Raw genomic sequence first — 21,477 nt, forward strand, 5'->3', positions numbered from 1 at the left:
TTCTGAAATGAGGCTTTTTAGATTTTAGATTTTGAGGTCTTGAAATTGTGACTGTTAGGACTTTATTGATCATCCATTAACCTAATGAAATATAATAATAGGATGAAAAACCTAAGGAAGGCAATCTACCCCTTAGGGAATATGTTGCAAATCCTCTTCTGTGCTCAAAGTAAAAACTCAATTCCAAGGATTTTCTCAAAATGTATTTTAAAAGTCATGACAAATAATTAATTATAGGATAAACAAGAATATAGTAGATAATAAGATTTAGAACAGGAAGGGACTTTGGAATCATTCCTTCCAACTTAATGCTAAAATGTACTAAAACAAAATTGGCCTTTGTGATGATTTTGTGAAGTAATTTATGACAAACAGAGGGAATTAATAATAATATACACAAAACTGAGAGAATACAAGTTGTTCATCATTACCAAGCACATGAGAATATCATCACTTATCTTCAAATTAAGAAAGATTTAAATTAATTCTGGAATGAAGCAGTAAATCTATAGATCATTAAAGCATAATTAAAAAATTCTTACCTTAAAGAGTGTTAACATGGATAGTTATGGCCACAAATTCTCTTAAGGCTTCTATTAGATACAAAGCACAAGACCAAGGGAGTGATTTTTCTGACTAAACATTCCATTTCTCCCATTCTCAATCATGTGATTATGAAGAATTAACTTGAGCTATATTTAATGTGAATATCTGAGTCTACTATTTTAACAGATCTAATTTTTGTTTGTTTTTCATTCCTAATAACAGGTTATTAATATGCATGATCATACAGTCAATATAATTTGTCAACTTGTCACTTATAATTGAATTATATACATCATCCTAGGTATTAAGCCATAAATAGGAATCTTGCCTGCTCTGAAAGAGGCAAAAAGGGAATGCACTTTACCTAACCTAAATTTCATTATAAGAGTTTTTGGCATATAATTTCAAATAAAGTTGAGGAGAGACATAGCTTCTGAAATGAGGCTTTTTAGATTTTAGATTTTGAGATCTCATGCTTTGGGGTCATATGACATCTAGCTGCCATTGTATGTCTTGATAACCAAATTGTTTCTTGTTTTCTTCCTTAGAACAAATAATATAAGGTGACTGGAAAATATTTGCTTAATTTAGAACTTCATTTGTAAATACATACACATATACATATATAGATACCTACTTATGTATATACCACACACATTTTCATATATTTACTGAAATCTAAAACATTGTATATATTTACAATCTATTGAAAGATAAAAGTAAAAATGTATGGGCAAATATATTTTGAATATATGGTCTGGCAAATATACTAGAAGGAAAGATAATTGATTTTTATTTTTATGCAATACCTATTTGGGGAATTGAGCTAATGTATTTCCACTAAGTAAAATCTTGTTTTTATAGCCTATAATAAAAAAATACTCAGATATCACCACCTCAGGGTAGTTTACAGTATCTATGCATAATATCATTTCAACTTAACATGCACTAAAACATAATTTAATCGTAATCACAAACAGGTGCAGAGAAAGAATGAGCATTAACTAAGATTTTAAAGCCACATTGGGAGAATATATAGAGAAATACATATAAGAAGGAAGTGTGTCTTCAGGGTATTGAGAGAAGTCTTCTAATTGTAATAGTTTTGAAACAACTAAACATCAATAGTATTTATCTTCAATGTGGCTTTTCTAAACATTATCTGAAATTTTCTCTTAGCAATGCAGTTGATAACTTTTCCTAGATTAAGAATGGTGTTTTTTTTTTTTTTCATTATTGTAAACTTTAATGAAAATCATTTGGAGCATACTATTTCATTAATATCTTAATGCCTGCTGGCAGCATTCAAGATAACTCAATGTTTGCTTCAGTCTATTTTTTGTGGGATACTTTTTGATTAATTGTGCTGCCATTCCATTGATCAGACTTATGTTTTATTGATCAGAATTATAATAACCAAAAAAAACCACTTTGTAGTGCCATGATGTGGTGTGTGGTGTATGTTCTTGCTTCTTAAATGTGGACTAACTATATGTTGGGAAAAAATGCTGGGAAAGGGATGGATTAAGAGGGGAAAAAAGGGAATTAAATCTAAATACTTCCTGTTGCTATCTGTTCAATGTGACATCTCTCAACTTAATCACAACCAACAATATGGATTGTCCTGAGAATTGACTGCTTGCAACAGGATCTGGAATTATTCAGTCACTTTAGTGCCTACCTCAATACCTCTGTATATATTAGGTACTGAATAAATATTTGGTGAAATTGTTGAGTTTCAATTTTCTATCCCTCTATGCTTGTTTAACCATGTTACTCATTTCAACTTCTCTCACCACCCATATCTTAATGCCTTTTTTTTTAAAGCCAGCTTCCTAAAAGGAATCCCAATATATCCCTTATTTGACTTCTTTTTTTTTCCCCCAAAGGATTAGGGAAGGAATAGGGAATAGGGGACTCCCTTAGCTTTTGATTCCTTCATACAGATGAATCCAAAACAAGTTTATTTCACTGGGAAAAATGTAATTAAAAGAATACAAATTATACGTCAGGTGCTTTGATGGAAAAAAGTTACCTCTGTTTTCCACATTATTTTGTGATGCAACAAGAGTAAAAAAGTTTGAAGCTTTCCTTAAATTGTTCCCTGTTGCCCTGTAATCAGAAAATTAGTTTTTTGTTAGCACCTGCATATACAAAAAGTAAATATCCATTTGCACAGAGTGGGTGGCTTTAAGTCCCTCTAGTGACTAGGAATTAGTTTTGTTATTGTCAGTGAGCTTATTTTGATCCATTTAATTTGACTTACAGAAAGCATGTTGAAATTCCTGATTCTTTTTTATTTCATTGAGGGACTTCAACAGACATATCCCAATTCCATTGTTTATTTTAAATTGCAAGTTCATCCAGAAGATGATAATTGTTTCAAACAATTTTAATAACATGATATTTTTTTTCTGTGAACATTGCGCTCTATGCTAAGTATGATGGTTCCTTTAATCAAGAAGCCTTATACAAATTCCAATCATTTGAAAAAGGGATTTGGAATTATAAAATTCTAATCATCTCTTTGTGTAGATGAGGAAGTTTAAACCAAGAGAAGATAAGGAAACTATTTAATATCACATCTTTTGAGCCCAGACTAAAATCCAAATTTTTCAAAGCCCTCTCCTAGACACTTCCATTATTCTATATCGTTTATATGCTATTGCTCTTGATAAAACACTGGTTCTCTTTGTATGAAATATCTAATGAGTAAAGCCCAACGATTTGAGAAAATATAATTGATTTTACTTGAATAGTATTACTTTTTTGTATATTTTGAGCTCATGTAATAAGGCTACATCCTAGCTCCCACTTCTCCTAATGAGCCAAGTGACCAAAGAAGGACTATTACAACCCTCAGTGATAAAGAAGTAGCCTTTAGGAGTTAGGGAGTTATTTAGTAGCAGCTAGCTCAGAGACCCTCAATTTGTGTGCTTCCCATCATAATTATTAATTTATATTATTTAGTAAATCAGACTGGATAAGCTTTTATAAATGGATGATTTACTATAGTTATACAGATGGTACTGTTGGAGCAAATTCCTTCCCAAAGTTCTATGACTCTTTCACACAAAAAAATGCTAGAGTTAAGGGGAAACTGAACTCGAAATTAGCATCCATGTGCAAAGTTAATCTATAAATTCTGGTTGTTAAAAGTACTTTTATACACTTTGTAAATGTATCTAATTACTTCTCCACAGACGTATTGTATTGAATTCCATGTGGAGATATGAATCTTCATTACTTTTTTGCTCTAGTTCTGCAGCAGACTTTGACACCATAAATTTCAGTAACACAGCTAGAACACTGATGAAAAGATAGGAAGCTTTAAGTTATCAGACCTCTGAAATTCACAGTTCACAATTTATTTTTTTATCCAAGGTGGGAGGAGAAATAATAGGGGACAAGGACAAATTCTAAACTTCCACCCATTTCCAATCCCAATCTTTTTCCTCCACCAACTCATTCAATTTATATCTCCATCAGGTTAGATTTACTTTATGTTTTATAGACTACACTTAGATTTCTCCCATTATTCCAACATAAATTTTGACAAACAAGTGAATCTAAGAGAATTTAATTATAGAAAATTGGTATCTTCTTTTTCTTTTCACATAAAATAACTTCTTTGACTGAATTCTTTATTTTTCATCCAGTTGTTATGCTTTGAGTCCACAGAACATAATGACTAAAATGTTCTTTTACAATTAAATCGATCCCAAACAAATGATTCTTTACAATGTATATCTAGGTAATTTGTAGAAGAAAACATGTGAACCTTCATAATTCTGAATCATATTTGCAAGGACCATTTAAAATTAAAATTTTTGAGTCTTTCTTAATTTAGAATCACTTCTACATGAGATAAGTAGCTCTGAATACAACCCCTTTTGGAGGATACTTCTATATTATGACTCCAAATTATAAAATGTAACAAGTGTAAGACAGTATATTTTTGAAAATTATAATTTTTTGGCTAGAATTCTGCCTATATTATAACAAAAACTACCTGTTTTTGGGAAAACATTGTGATCAAATTAAACCTTAACTAATTGCCTACCACATATCAGCATTGAATTAGTAGGATTATAGAATTTCATATGTAAAAAAGACTGAGAGATTTTTCTTCAGTTTCCTCAATTTGTAGCAGATGAAAGAGAAATGAAATTACTAACCTAATGTCATACAGATTACAAATGTTAGAACTGCAAGTTGAACTCAGATTTCTTAGCTCACAGACAAATCACCATTCCCTATTTTAGTAAAAAAGTCTTATGTTGAATATAACCTTGAAAAGTTCCTACATAGATTACACGATATTGCAAGGATTTATTATCCTGGATACTGAATTTTTCTTTCTTACTTTGCATCATTCTATATTTTCCCTAGGTCTCTTTTACATTAAACTCCAAACAGTTTACAACATATTGATAGATTTTAAAATATAGATCTATCTATAAATATGCCATCCACATCCTTAACATATTTTATTGATGTAAATAAAATGGTAGCACAAAAATACAGATGCTGAGCAGTAATATTATTTCCCAAAACATTGTGGAGAATAGAAGATATAGAAAACCTCACTCCAGTCCCAGAAGTGGAGATTAAAATAGTCAGAAATAAATGAAAAAACATATTTTAAACATCAGAATGAGGATTTTCTCCTCAGAAGCCTTCTAAAAATACAGTTATGTGATGAAATTGTTCACCGATAAAGGGAAGAATATACAGGATCATGATCCTTGCTATTAGAAATGCTTCTGGTAGTATCAAAAGGGATTTAAAGGAAATAAGTTCAAAGAAAATGATAGCGTCAGATGGCAGATATGACTTCTGGGGCACCTGCAGTGAATGAAGTTTCAAGTGTTCACAGTGACTTAGAAAGAATAGGTAACAAGGACACATAAATGTAAAGAAAAAAAAATACCCAAATCCTTTAAAGTCTCTCTCTCTCTCTCTCTCTCTCTCTCTCTCTCTCTCTCTCTCTCTCTCTCTCTCTCTCTCTCTCTCTCTCTCTCTTTCTCTGTCACACACACACACACACACACACACACACACACACACACGCATCCTTCCATAGGGAAATAATTCACCCAAATATGATACATGTCAAGTATTATGCTATGAGAGAGGGCAGCAAGAAAATGTTTTACATTGGTATTCAGTGATAAAACATGAACTTGTACCAATGTAATTCACTTCAGAAACAGGTGAAGTGCTTTCAACTTTTATGGTTCTAATTTACAGATCAAAGTCAGTTTTCCATTCCTAAGATCAAAGGCACAGCTTAACCTTTTGAAGCTCCCAACCTGTATTAAACTTAGGAAATAATTATTGAGAGTATCTAAGTATTTCTGGAAGAGTAATGACTGACTGCAAGGAAGTAATGGCCTGAAGTTTATTGAAAATCATTATTCTGGACAGTCTTTATGCTAAGAGGAATGTGAGAAGCCAAGGTCTTGACTGCTTATTATGAGGGGAGATGGAAAAAAAGAAGTCACAAATGATTGTTTGGGGATAAAGAAGTTAGAGTATTTATGCAAAAAAAAAAAAAAGCTTCCAGTACATGACCATGCTGTTTTAACTATATCTTAGAAATAGTGATTTAAAGTACAAAATAAATTAGTTTCTTAACTGATTAGCATTTTTCATGCTAAAAATCCACCTCACCTATTTGACCTCTAAAAGAGAGATTAAGGGATTAAATTTCTAAGATTAATTTTTGGTACCTTTATGTTTTGTCTTATCTTTGATTAAAATGTATAATTGATATTATAGAGTTAATAACAGAGTTAAGTAACTTTGTTAAGGTCACATGACTAGGAAGTGTCTGAGACCAGATTTGAACTCAGAAAGATGAGTCTTGCTAACACTGTGACAGGCACTTTACCCACTCTATCATCTAGCTGCCTTAAAATGATATGAGAGAAGCAATAATAGAAAGTTAATATTGATTTAAGAGAGAAGACCTGGGTTCCTATCTTGGTTCTGTTTATTTGGATAATTTATTTCCTCTAATTTGACTTTTTTTTTATATCATCTCTAAGAATACCATCTAAAACTGAAAATCTTTTCTTAAAGGTGCACTTAAGAGTTAAGGAGTTTGTAGGTGCAAATAGTAATTAGAATAATACTTCCTTTAACTGTTTAACATAGGGATGACAAGGAAAGCAATTTTTTAAATTAAGGTGCCACAGAAATGTGCTATTATCATAATGATTTTGATTTTACTAGTTCCTATTTCAAATTAATCCTGCTTTTCAGGTTTAGATTTTGTAGAGAAACTGATTATTTAAGATTTTCCTTTAAAGCTAACATAATTATTTATGCAATGAAGTTTAAGATTTCATTTCATTGTATGCCTCAAAATTTTATGTCTGCTCTTTCACTTAGGTAAAAATTTTAAGCATGTTCAATAACTAGTATTGTTAATTTTTAAATATATTTTAATAGTCCAAAAGGAACCATTCCAGAGAGTCCATTTTCCTTTAACTACTGCAAGTATATGGCACAAAATGACACGTAATGAAATTCATTGATAGACACTGAAATGATCAAAAAAATCAAGTGAATCAAAATAAGTCCAATGACAGAACCAAAACAACATAGCTTCCAGGGAATCAGTCATACTTTTTAGGGGATTTTTAAACAGCACAAATTGATTGATTAACTTGTTAAATTAATATTTAACATGATTCATATTTCAGAGATAGCCAAGCTTTTTATTTTGTATGAATTTTTGAAAATGCAAGAAATGAAATTTCCATAAAAGAGGAAAAGGAATCTGGGGTCCTCAATGTATGCCAATTTCACTCCTGAGTTCCAAATATCATTTTGAAGTAAAAGGCATGATTTATATTCAGTGTTCCTATTGTGTTTTGGCAGATGATCCATTACCCTACAAGTGTTGATTTCACTATTTCCTACTGCAAATTAAGCCTATTTTTCAGCCTTAAGATTTTGGAGAGGAATTGATTATTTAGACTCATTTAAAATTAACCTAATTATTTATGCAGCAAAATTTCAGATTTCAAACCTTAAATTACATAAATTCTAGCTATTCTAATGATATAAATATGTGCTTGGATAATTTCTAAAGTCCCTTCCAACACTAATATTTTCAGTTGTTGTGAGGATAACGTGTAAAGAGCTTGGCAAATCTTAAAACCATTACTCTTCAAGTATAATTAAGAGTGACTAAATAAATATAACATATATATATATATATATATATATATATATATATATATATATATATATATATATGTAAAGATACAGAGATTTTCATTTTTAAAAGCTTCAGTCTTAACTAAAACTATTTTCCACACCTGATTAGTTTTTCAATTGACATTGGCTAAGTTCATGTAAAGGAAATAATACTAGCCTTAGTGTCAAAAACAAAACAAAAGCAAAAACAAAAACAAAAAATCAACTCCCAAAGAAATATGGTTTTGAAGCCTTTGCTATAACATTTTTAGATGTCTAACTAAGGTTTTCCCTTGCATCAGATAATCTTAAATTTCCTCACCAATAAATATAATCATTTTCATTCTTGGACTATATGTAGCTCTCTGTCTCTGTCACTGTTTCACTTACAATTTCATTAAAATAAGCATTTCCTTAAATGAAGAAACTTTGCAAATCAACATTTTTTTTGTAACTTAAGAGTGTTTGGTTAGAATCTCAGAGATTATTAAAAGGGACCTAAGAGGTCATCTACCTTGAACTTCATTTTAAGGATGAGGAAAGTCTTAGGTACTTTGGCCAAGGTCAACTAACCTTGTATATAAATTGCAGTAAGTGGCAGAGCCAAAATTTGAACCCATGTCTTCCTTATATCAAACTCACCAGTATATCATGTTTTTTTTCTATAAATGCCATGCCTAGAGATAATGAATAGTCATGATCAAGATGTGTTAGAGGCAACACTTGAACACAGGTCTTCTTGACTCCTATGCCAGCTTTCTCTCCGTTGTTTTATTCTACATTGCTGAAAGGAAAGAGAAAAGAAAAGAGAAAAAAGGATAAAAGGGTAAAAAAAATAATCATATATAGCATAATTTATCTCATGAGTGTTCTGAGGGAAATACTTTATGAATTAAATATATAAATATGAGCTATTATTATAAAGCACTTTTAAAAATTGAGGCCTATTTCCTTTGTTTTGTTAAGATATATTTAGCATTGCATTTTAAAGGCATTAAACTGTTTTTTTTAAAGATTAAGGGCAATGTTTTTGTTTTGGTTATTCAAGTATCACACTACTTTGTGTAGATTAATGATCAAACCAATTGTTCATCTTTCACACTATGATAGCATACAAAGATTTCTGTCAATTTTCTCTCCACTTTAGTTCCTGAATAACATATAATTTCTTGATATGACAAAACATCATTTTAGCATTCCTGTTATGCTTAGTGGGTTTTTTTTTCCTTTTTTTTTTTTCTTAGCTTGTGCCAGTAAGTCTTAGCAAAGATTGGTTCCATAAAATTATCTTTACCCAGCATTGTGTTTTAGCTCCTGGAATAGGTAACAAATTCCAGTGCTAATACACGTTTTAATAAGAACATTAAGAAATGTATATCAGAATCACTGAATACTTCTTTGTATGTTTTACAGAAAATCCTACTCTCCTAAGCCACGTTGCAGTAGGCATTCGAGTTCTGGATGTCAATGACAATCCACCAGAGCTTGCCAAGGAATATGATATTGTTGTTTGTGAAAATTCTAAGCCTGGCCAGGTAAGTCATTAGTTTGATACTTATAACTATCTTTTTCTAAAAAAAAAAAAGGCAAAAAATTGATCAGCTTCCTTTTTATAAATGATATTTTTTACATGGTGAGTATTCTACAGATGGGACTCATGCTCTTGATAGATGTTGAAATCCTTCTAAATTTAAGATGATGAATTATAATAAAAATTACTTAATACATGAAGGGTTAGAGTATAATTTCAACACTTAGCTAACAAAGATATTTAAAATCTTACCCTTTCTATGTATTTGTTAGACTATTCTTCCCCAGAATCACAAATGACATGAACTGATCAATTGAATTCAACATTCATTTCATACTCACAAGAAGCAAAACAGTATCTGTTATCATGGGGATATAGGAAGATAATAAATTTGAACTAATAGAAGAACATAGAATGCTAAGTTCCAAAATGCAAATTTGTAAACCTTCCCCAAATATCTTGATTTAACTAACTACCTAGACCTTAGGGTCTTCTGTAGAATAAGAAAAAAAAAAAAAAAAAAACGTAGTTAGACAGATGATAAAAGTTAAACAGTTAATAATAGTGGAAATTTGACCTCATTATCAACTGGGACCAAGATGTTAAATGTTAATGTTTCTTTGAAACTTACTTCAAATAGCATTTTCTCTCAATTTTAGTATGTGAATGCTTGTAATCAATGTTTAATTAGTGCTCACATTTAATTTTAATAAGCACATTTTCCTGCTTAATAATGACATGTCCCTTGAGCAAATTCATAATACTCATTTACTAAAGCCATAGATTAGCTATGATATGCATTAATGCAAGGAGTTCTGACAGTAGGAGAACCCTCACATTAGAAAGCTTTCATGAATTCATAAGTTTAAAAATATTTGGATAATAATCTTATGATCTTTTTTGTGTTTTGCTCTTCCACAGGAGGTGCTAATAAAAATTTATTAATTGATGAATTGATTGATTATTCAGAATATTGAATTTCCTATGCTTTGCTATATTCTTTATAGAAAGACTAGAATAACTAATTGTGCCATTACTCCTCTCTGTGGCTTTTTCTAGTTGTATTATTAATCCCCTTACAGAGTTTATGAAATAATATGAAACTGGTAAGAGCTGTTTCACTCCGAGTGAGATAGGATTCCAGTTTGGTGGTTTTGGAAATGAACTTTCATAGGTTTTAAAGGTGTGGTGTTTCCATTGTTTACACTCAAAATTGCTGGTCTGATTGACAGAGGTTTCTCTTTATACCTACTGTTTTCCAGTGACTGGACAGTGTTTTAGCCAGAGTAAAACTGAAAAGGAAGCCTTAGAAGTTGATTTTCTGGAACTCATTTGTATTGCAGAGCTTTATATAGTTCAATGAAGAATCAATTGCTTTCAGAGAGTCCCCAATGCCTTCCTTTTTTATGAATACCTTGTATCTAAATGTAAATATATGTGGCCTTGGCAAGATGGAGCTTTTTGGAAACAAGGATTTAAACTGCAGATAATAGAGCTCAGGATAATTTAGGTATCAATATGAAGAGTCACAAAACATTCCTCTGTTTATGTATTTTTTTTTCATTCAGGAAACAAATTTAAATTGCATTGAGGTAAAAGAAATATTAATAAGAAGCTCATTCATGTATGAAATGTGAAATCATTTTCTAAGGCAGAACCTTGTTCAAAAGGCGTAAAGCCTATCTACCTTTTCTGGAAACTTTATAAAAGGGACATTGATTTTTTTTTTATTCCCACTTGCTCTTTCTTCCTCTTTTCCTTCCCTCAGAACCAAATTTACAGCAAATTAAAAAATAAAAGTTGGAGGGATGGAAAGCAGACAGCAGATTCTATTCCTCCATAATCTCACCTCATTGTTACTCCCAAAAGTAAAGAGTTTGGTTAGACTCATTAAATCTGATTGCTAGGGAGTATATCAAATTTAGCCTGTGTCCATGCCATCTTTCAAGATTGGGTTAATGACTAGAAACAGAGAACAGAAACTATTAGTTAAATCACTAATTGGAGGCATTATTTGTAAGGTGAAAGATAATTTATTAGCTGAGATAAGAACCTGTGCCTTCTGGAAAAAAATAACAAAAAAAAAAAAGATTATACTAGGAAAATGTTAACTAAGAATCAGCCTTTGCTAGAAAATGCAACAGTTTTACAGTTTATAAGGTTTTTAAAATTCAGCGATAGAAAATAAAATCAATAATAAATTTAGGAGAAATGGCTAGAAACAGTGGATCATCTCAATTGTCAAAAGCTGTTGAGATGATCCTAGTTATTGAATTTTTAAAAACTTATTCCTCTAGCTCAATTATGTCTTAAGTTCTCAGAGAAAACATTTATTGTCACAAACTCCTTTGAGTGACTTTCTCCACTATTAATAAAGGGAGCTCCCAGTAGGTAAAATCTACTTATTAATGAAGATAGGAAACAATAGCTTCTTATATATACAATACTATTACTATATATTTTTAATCTTTTCTTGGGAGCACTGACAGAGTAAGTCATTTGTCCAGGTTCACATAGCCAGGACTTAGACCCATTTTTTGACAAAACCTGCTTTCTCTCCATTAAGTGATGCTTTCTCTTTTTGACTGATGTCCAGGATCAATTTAGTTGTGTTTTATGTATTTTAAAGGATAATAGATCAAATTAATTAGTCAAACTAAGTTTGAGACTGTATTGATCTGACAATTATTTTGGCAACATATACACAGACAATCCTCTAATAATAATAATAATAATAATAATAGTTGATATGTATGTAGTATTTTACATATATTGTGTCATTTGAAGACTGATCTAGAATTTAATTTTGGCTTTTGTTTTATTTTTGTGGGGGAAGGAGGAAGATTTGGACCTTCAGTTTCATTGGCTTAGGAAGTTCCCTGAAAGTAAACTGCCTCTGCTGCAGCAGATTGACAAGCTTTCTAAATCATGTAGTTTTAGAAAGCCACTTGAGGCACTGAGAAGTTATGTGATTGCTTATGCACCAATAATAGCCAATTAACAAGGTATAATTATCCCTATTGGAAAGATATGGAATTTCAGACAGTGATAAATTGATTAAAAACTTAATAATCTCATGAGAACAGCTAATAAATGCTAGAGTTAGGATCTGAAGCCAGAACTTCTTAAGTACCTTAAACCACAATCGAATGAATCTGGCTTAGTATTTTGTCTTTTCACATATCTTGTTCATACTTTATTCACTTTGTAGCAATACCACAAGACTATATGACTCATTAATGACTAAATCTTTTAGCTTAGCATTTCAGGTCTTTCACAATCTGGTTCCCACAAACGTCTCCAATAGTTCTTACATATATTAATCCAAATAAAGCATTTATTCCATGCAATTTTTAAAAACATATCGCCTTCATAAGATTGTTCCTTTACTCAGTTTTGTACTACTCACAATGCCCTTCCTCAACCTTTTCATTTTTCTAAATTTTAACAGTCTTTCAGTGGCCAGCTTGAGTCCCATCTCCACTATGAAAATTGACGGCTTAAATCAATTATGATAAAACAACAAGGACTTTGCTCTCTCAAGTACATTTTAAACATCAAATGTATTGTTAGAATTTGACTTTTATGAGATAAACACTGGATCCTCATAAAGCAAACAATTGCCAAGGATGTATTAAATATTTTTTGTGCCTTGATTTATATAAAGTAGTGACAGAAACTTGAAGATCAATTAAAAAAAAAAAAACTCATTGCAGCTGGACTTAATTGAAAGTTAACACTGTTACTAAGGTTAAAAGAGTGTTAGCAAAAATCCAAGATATCTTGTAAAGTATAAAGGAAGAAGACATTAATTCCTCGGGGGACAAAGTATAATAAAAATATTCCTTTATTTGAAGAGAAATTTTTAAGAGATGGAGATAATAAGGAACTTCAGTCTAGGCATGTGGGATAGATTATACAAATGTTTGGAAGAGGAATAGGAAATGTAGAACTCAGACTCGTCAGTAGGCCAATTTGGCTGAGATATTCAATACTTGAAAGGAAGTGATATGATTCAAGAAATGTTTGGAAAGATAAGTCAGAAAGTAGAGGGTCTTAAATGTTAGGCTAAAGTTTTTATATTTTCCTAGAAATAATAGGGAACCACTCAAAGATTTTCAGCAGAAAACTGAGATGGCAAGATCAATGCTTCAGGAAGAATGTTAACAGCTGGATTGGATGCAGGGGAGAAAGAGGGGAGACTGGAAGCTAGAAGAAAATTAGGAAACTGTTATGACAGTCTAATAAAAGAGTGAAGAGAGTGTAAAGTAGGGTAGTATTCACATTAAGTAGTAAGAAGGGAGTAGTCATATTTAGAATTGACAAGGACTAGAGAAACACATCAAGAAAGACTCAGAAATTGCAAACCTATGACACTAGTTTATAAGTAGCTTTGATGAGAGTTTACAGAAGGTGTGGTTTTTAAAGAAAAAGGTGAAGTTAAATATTGATGATTTATTTAAGTAGGTTACTACTGACACAGGATAGGCAGTCGTAAAAGATTAGTTGACATTTCTACTTCTAATATCTCTCTACCTGCACACAGCTGCAAATTACTAAAATCACAGCCTGACCATATGATTCCTTTACTCCAAACTCTCTAGTGATTTTTAGTGCATCTAGAATAAAATGTAAAAATCCTTAGATAAGCATTTATAAACTTCCACAGTTCCACAGATTTCACATGCCTATTTTTTTTTCCTTCCCTCCATACATTTTCTGATGTGACTGAGGGAGAGCATTTGCTGGTTACCAAATGATGAGATTGGTATAGACACTAAAAGTTGGGATGTGATCATGTGAAGAATTCATGTGAAGAATAAAATTACAATTTATAATGTAAAAGAGAAATTTCTTGGTAAAATCCAAAATCTACCGGGAGAAAGGATTGGAGCATGCACTTATCTGGCAGGCTAAATCTATAGAGGAGCTTAGTACTCTAAAAGAGTTAATTAGCTAAAAGAAGAAATACACCATTAGCCATGATGGGAGATGAGGGGAGAGGCAACATAAAGTTTGGGGAGATTAGAGGAGAAATACCATGTGTCATGAGTCAGGAGTGAGAGGAAAGACAGCAAAATGCAGAGCACCATGATAGGCTAGAACCTATTTTGTCAAACTTTTTTCTGTATCTATTGAGAAAATCCTATGATTTCTGTTAGTTTAGTTTTTGATAGAGTTGATAATGCTAACTGATATTGAACCAGCCCTGCTTTTCTATTAATCTTGCTTATTATTCTGGTGATAAATTGCTATAATCTCTTTGCTAATATTTTATTTGAAGTTTTTGCATCAATATTCATTAGGGAAATGAATATTTCTTTCTTTTCTTTCTTTGTTTTAATCTTACTGGTTTAGGTTCTAGTACATATTTGTCTCATTAAAAGAGTGTTTTAAGCTTAAATAAAGGATAGGAAAAGAAAGGGAGAAAAAGTTTGCCATGTTCCTTGCAGAAGATGAGAGGATTAAAAATATAAAACAATAAATTTTCATTTCAAGAAAGTCTTCATAATAAATGCAACATATTGTATTCTGAGCTGCCCGTCTTTTCTTTCCTTTCCTGTAGGTTTTGTTTTGTCTTCTGCTGTGCAGTTTTTACTTTATTCTTTTTTCCCCTTCCTCCCCACAGAAGGCTACAATTAAGTACACACATGTGCATATATATATAGAGAGAGAGAGACAAAGATATATACAAACACATATATACATCTATATACACAAATATTCATACACATAGATATCTATAACTCTACCTTATATACACACATATATTTTATCCACTTCTATTTAACACAACATCATGCTTGTTTGTCCTCTATTTCTCTGAAGTTGAATAACGTTTTCTTCATAAGTCCAAATCTTTTTATATTTCTAACTCCACCAAATTATCATCTCCTACACAATAGAAATATTCAAACTTTATACTTTTTATATATTTTAAATAGTCTAATGCAATATTGATTAATATGGTTGACATATAGAAATCATTGCATTCTGTAGGTAAAAAACTGTTAGGAACCATCATAGTTCCTCTTCCTCTTCTTCCACTCCCCACCTCTCCAAATTCAGTCCTTGTCAAAATATTTAGGTACTATAACTAAAACATACATGCAAGCCCATTTTATATCATGTCTAAAACTTATCTGACCAAAAATCTCCTTCTTTGGCTACCATTACACTAGATGTATTTTTTTCCTTATTTAGAATGTAATTTCTTTGCATATCCAGCTATCTTATTTTGTTTTTTTCTTTATTTTCTTTTTTCTTCTTTTTGCATGTTCAGGATTTACCACAGCACTTAATCTATAATAAGAACTTAAATAATATTTTCATTTATTCAAAGCCAGGAGAAATATAGTGCTACTTTTATAGGAATTTCAAGGTGAAAAGCTGCTTGCTTCTTCTTTTTGTTGTTGTCGTGTGTATATTGTTAGGATTGAAGAGATAGGAATATGTCTGCAATCTGCAAGATGAAAAGTTAAAATGTTTATATAATTTTTGTGGTGAAGGTAGAGGAGCCTTGAAGCCTTGTAGTTTGGACAAATATATGTGATAAAAATAGATTGTATTATGTTTTGGTCTATTAAGGAAGTTTTGATCTGTTAGTTCAACCACAAATCCTTTGTGAATATTTGTGAAATTTAAGAGGATTGAAAGCAGTAAGGAACTGGAAAAAGATGACTAAAATGACTAAGACTAAAGATGATAATGAATGGACAATCCTGATTAATTAAATCAAATTTAAAAAAAAACTGTCCCCTTCTACTGTGAAGAATGATTAATAAAGTCCTGTGAAAAAGAACATATGATTTAGTGAGAAGATCAATACATCTAATCTGAACTGAGTCCTCATATGATTCTGTTTTCTCTTTAGAATTATGACATGGGACAAGCCCCTTATTTCTTGTAGATCTCTCTTTTTCATTTCTAAAATGAAGTTGGACTTCCTCAACAACAGTGTTGTTGGCAGATAAATTGCTTTTTCTTTTCCATGGTAATGTATGAAAGTACATTAAGAAGTAAGAGAAACTTTCCTTAGAAAATTACCAGCTGTGTTGCCATTAAGAAGTATCTTGATTTCTTTGAACCTCAGTTTCCATACTTTTTAAATGAGCATAATGATATCTATAGGAAGTAGAGAAATGAATAAAAAGTTTTCAAAAAGATCATTCTTTCCAGTTTTTAAAATTTGGAAAAGAAGAAGTGAAAGTTAAAACTGGATATTTGAGAAAACCCAATGCATTCATAGCTACATATATTATTTGATTTCAACAAACAACAGCATGTATTAAGCAACTTTTATTTACAAGATATTGTGGCAGATCCTAAGAAAGCAAAAACAAACAAAACCATTTGTAGTATGGAGGGTTGATGTTCTACTGAAGAAATGAACAAATATACACAAAAGAAAGAACATAATATGAAAAGAAACAGAACATTAAAAATCTGAGAGATATTGAGGGAAGTTTCATAAAGTAAGAGACTTCTGTTCTAACCTTTGAAGGGAGGCAAGTTATTCTGAGAGTCAGTGAAGTGTGAGTACCTTCCAGGCACAATATAGAGATGGGAAGCTGAATGCCAACTTAGAGAACAGTTGTAGTCCAGTTTGACTGAAATATAGTGGAGCAATGGGGAGTAAGATCTAAAAGATAGGTTTAAGTGAGGGGGTGGAAGACCTTAAACCAGTCTGAAGGGTTCATATTTTATCCTGAAGACTACTTGAATTTGCTGAAAGCTACAAAGCAAGAGTGTTACATTAGGAGACAGACACAAAACTTAAGGCCATTATTTTGTCAGCTCTTTGGAAGATAGATTACACAGGGAGAAGCCTATGAACCTGAAGACCTTTTAGAGGGGCCTTGTATTTGTCCAGCTGAGAGATAATGAATGGCTGAACTAAAGTAGCATACAAGTTAGTAGAGAGAAGATGAAAAAGATGTTATAAAGGAAGTATTATCACATTTTCTAATATCACATTCTACTCCTACTTCATTTTCCTGGTATTTTTGCTTTAAAATAAGGAGCATTTTGAGGGGAAGTGAATTATGTAAGCCAGTTTTATGTGCTAACAACAGTGGGCCTGGATTCCCATTGCTCACGACTATTGACATCTGCAGCAGTTTAGGAGCTGTATGCAGAAACACTATTACTGGCAGCTGGAAGCAGAAAGATAGTAAAAACTAGATGAGGAATTAAACTCAGAATAAGCCCATATCTTTTGTTGTTCTTGATGTTGTTCTTGTCCATTTGTTTGCTTAACCTATCCTATAATTTTTCCACATTCCATTTGAGACACTCTCTGTAGGTACTGTTTTTCTAAACAATAGCTGAAGGTCAGTGGCTTGAAAGTGGGACACACGATTCCAAATCAGGTACAAAAAAAGGGTTGTTTTGCTATTTTTTAAGAGGTGAGATGCTATGGAATTATTTTGGTCACTTGCTTTTTTGTTCTGTTTTCAGGCAATCTGGTATTCAATTCTGTTTAAGGATTTCTAGCTAGTTCTAGTCCAAAATGTCTATCAGTTCTGAATTTTAACAAGTCTTCTATCTTAGCAATGAAAGAGTGAAGGGACAGTAAAAAGAAGCAGCACTGAAAATAATGCTGAACCTAGTGGTCAGAAGACCTGCCTCTTTCTTTCTGATTATGCTACTAACTAGCTGGGTGGCTTTTGGCAACTTAACCTGGACTGTCTGGGGTTCAAGTTAGATGACCTCTACACTCCCTACTAGTGAATTTTATGATTCATTTTTGTTTGCATTTATTGACTGAAACCAGCTTTTATTGCTTAGAGTATTTTACATCAACACTGGGACATTTATACTTGTTTGAGCCATATTTCATGTCTCCCCAAACAGGTGTTTATACAGAATTTTATATCTAAGAAGCCCCAAGGTACATCCTGTGATAAAGAAATCTTGGAATGAACATGGTTGAGTCATGGAAGAAAATAATAAAGCATGGATGGTTATAACTTATTTCATAATGTTGTTCCAAAAATATTTATGCTAGGAAAAATAAGGCAATGGGTATTTTTTAATAACAAAAACAGGGGCTAATTTGAGAATTTTTTTAGTTTTGAATCATTTGGGTTTTTTAATAAAATGCAATGGAAATTAAGTGATGTGTAGGCTAATTTCAATATAGTATTTTTCCCATTTCAGGTTATACATACAATCAGTGCTACTGATAAAGATGATTTTGCAAATGGACCAAGATTTCACTTCTTTATGGATGAAGGTCTGGCTCTGAACCCCAACTTTACACTGAAGGACAATGAGGGTAAATGAAAGTGCTCTTCTAAGTATTTCTGGTTTCTTTTGCTATAATCTTCTATGGGTGACTAGAACAATTTTCCTCTTTTTTTCTGAACAGCTTGCAAAGTCAGCCATCAGTTTGATGCTAAATGTGTTATAATCTCTGAATAGCTTGTATTTAAAATTGAACCATATGTAGAAATAACTTTTATTGGATTTATTCTGAAGCTAGCAATGAAACAAGAAATTTATATGTCATTTGCTTGTGGGCAAAATTTTAGATGAATTCTAGCTGACAACCATGCTCACTATATAAGCATGCATATCGAGGTGTAGCATGGAGATTGTGCTGACTTAATATTAGAAATGGTTTTCTACAGAAGGCTGGAAAATACATTTTAAAAAAGCATATTATTAGAGAATTATGGGGAAAAGATTGAATTGCCTGTCCCTTGGCTTCTTGTATATTGTAGGAAACCAAAATATTCTGTTTCAAGTTCTATAGAGCTGTAATAATTCTAAACTGGTGACCAGATTTTTTAGACATTTACATCAACCACATTTTACCTAAAGACAACCATATGACACACACATATATAGAATTCTATTGGGTTTCACCTTTTATCCTGCTAACTTAATGTATTTTGGTAAAGTTGTTGCCATATGCTCCTAGTGATATTTGATTTGAATAAAATACTCAATTCCTTCTTTCTCTTGACTTACTGAACACATTTTTATCAGAAGTCGGAAATGGAACTCTTGGCAGATGGTAAAGCATACAAAATCATACTGTTATCTATAAGTTTACAACCTTATTGAAAAAAATAGGAGTTACATAAATATAAATAAAATTGAAGACACTAAAATTTTTTTTAGAATGATAATATTGGAACAGTGAGAGTTAAATAAGAACATTTCACTCAAGCCATTCATTTTATAGGTGAAAAAGTTGAAATTTAGTGAAAGATTTTTTATAAAAGGGAGATGGAAGAGTGGTGACAGAAAAAGAAATGCCTGTGGCTTGATGTGTATATGGAGGCCTGAGCTGAGGCAAAATTAAATGATACCTCACTTACCAGAGCCTTAAGTCCCAGGGCAGGGTCCAAGGTTAAGGTGGAAAAAGGATGAGAATGATGACCAAAGTGAAAATGTTACAGCATGGAGATAATGAGGAAGAACTAAAAGCAGACGTGGAACCTAGATATGTTGACTTATGTTCTTATTAAAATAAATGATATAGTATATTCTATATAAATGTAGAGGACAAAGAGATCATTGCATACTGGCTAGGCAGAGAAATTTTTCAAAGAATGTAACATTTTGAGAGATGAGGCAGAATTCAAATTTATAGAGCACAAAGTAGAGGATATTTTAAGTGGGAGAGAGTGGAACAATACAAGCAAAGGTAGGGGTAAAAATTTATGTGTTATGTTCAGGAAACAATGAATGAATCAGTGCAGCTGAAGATATATTTGTACAGAAATATATTTGAAAACAAGGGCAGAAAAGTACATTAAAGCAGATTTTAATATATTGTAGTCTGTCTTGAGAACTTAGGATCTGATCCTGATTGTATGGAGAGGGAGAGAAATAGGACATTGAAATCAACTACATATTTTTGATTGAGACTAATGGAATAGAATATATTATCTACATTTCAAGGGTTTCTTTTTTCTATTTATTCTAGAACTTGGTGTGAGGAAAATATGGAAGCTAGGTATAACATTAATATAGGAAAATAATTTCTTTTGTTTTGGTCCTATGAGACATTAAATAATATAGTTTCATTTAAAAGTCCAGCATGCTTTTTAAAGATCTCTATCATTGTGAAATTTTTTGGGTTTTTGGGGGTTTTTTTGCTTTTTTTTCCTGTTTCAAGAAACTTCATATGGGTAATTCCTTTTTATTGTTTATGAGAAATTTTTCCCTAAGAATTTCATAAGAATTTGTTTTCAGTGCTTTCACTGCTATTATACTTTCTCTTTCCATCAGAGATTTATAAATTAAATCACATTTTAAAATATTTAATCATCACTCCAGTATTTGAATTTTAAATTATTAGTTTCCCCAGTGATCATTAGCATTAATATCATATCACTTTATATGTTGATATATCTAAAAATTAACAGCATAGGTGTGTGTGTGTGTGTGTGTGTGTGTGTGTGTGTGTGTGTGTGTGTGTGTGTGTGTGACAGACTTTTGGGGAAATTGTAGAAATGTTACTTAATCTCCCAATTTAAAGTCATCATTAGACTACCAGAATAAGTATGTTCTATCTTATGATCTTCAGTTTCTCTCTAAGGGGACTAGGCTTTATGTGATGAAAGAGGATTTGCAAGCTTAATTCCTACTTTTAATTCTAAATGTAAGGTGCCTGTATAAATCTTATAGGCATCAGTGAGAGAACAGATTTTCTAATAAATATGTGTTCACACATTTATTACTAGTCATCTGTTTGGATTTTTAAATACATACTTTCATCTACTTTCTTACTTTAGAAAATGATTGTTGTACTCAGAGTTATATACCATTCTACACATAAATTAGCCCAGTTTCTCTCTAGCAGCTCTTATTTTAAGAAGATAGTTTTCTCCCCTCGGTTGTTTATGAAATACTCCCTTCTTCAAAGAGAAATGATGAACCCGACTCTTATTTAAAAATTAAATCCTAGCATTGTATTGAAAATAATTTATTATATAGCATCAAAGTTTAGGATTTTCTATAAATTATCTGGCCTTATTGTTTAAAGAAATTGAAAAAATAAGGAGCAAATATAAATGTTTATATTCTGGAATCTCTGCTGATGGCATGGTTAGATAAGAATTTGCACAGCAAATCTAAAAAAAATAATTTTATTCTGATTTTGGATAAGGAGAAATTAATAAACTTACAAAATGTCCTTTCCTTTACTCTGGGGAGCTTCACCAAGAAGT

At 31.5% G+C, this 21,477-nt stretch overlaps 1 protein-coding gene across 10 annotated transcripts in view; it reads left to right on the forward strand.

Annotated features, from left to right (window-relative positions):
• The window catches only part of CDH18 (cadherin 18), an 860,832-nt gene that overhangs the window by 759,638 nt on the left and 79,717 nt on the right, over positions 1 to 21,477 (forward strand). For 9 of the 10 annotated variants that reach the window (XM_074279089.1, XM_074279095.1, XM_074279088.1 and 6 more), the window contains 2 exons: positions 9,172 to 9,293; positions 18,452 to 18,569. In XM_074279089.1, coding sequence (XP_074135190.1) covers positions 9,172 to 9,293; positions 18,452 to 18,569 — 240 coding nt within the window. Of the gene's footprint in view, positions 1 to 9,171; positions 9,294 to 17,458; positions 17,662 to 18,451; positions 18,570 to 21,477 lie in introns of those variants that run through there. The other variant, XM_074279097.1, reaches the window with a different exon arrangement.

The sequence above is a fragment of the Sminthopsis crassicaudata genome, chromosome 1, assembly GCF_048593235.1.
Source record: "Sminthopsis crassicaudata isolate SCR6 chromosome 1, ASM4859323v1, whole genome shotgun sequence".
Classification (NCBI taxonomy): domain Eukaryota; kingdom Metazoa; phylum Chordata; class Mammalia; order Dasyuromorphia; family Dasyuridae; genus Sminthopsis; species Sminthopsis crassicaudata.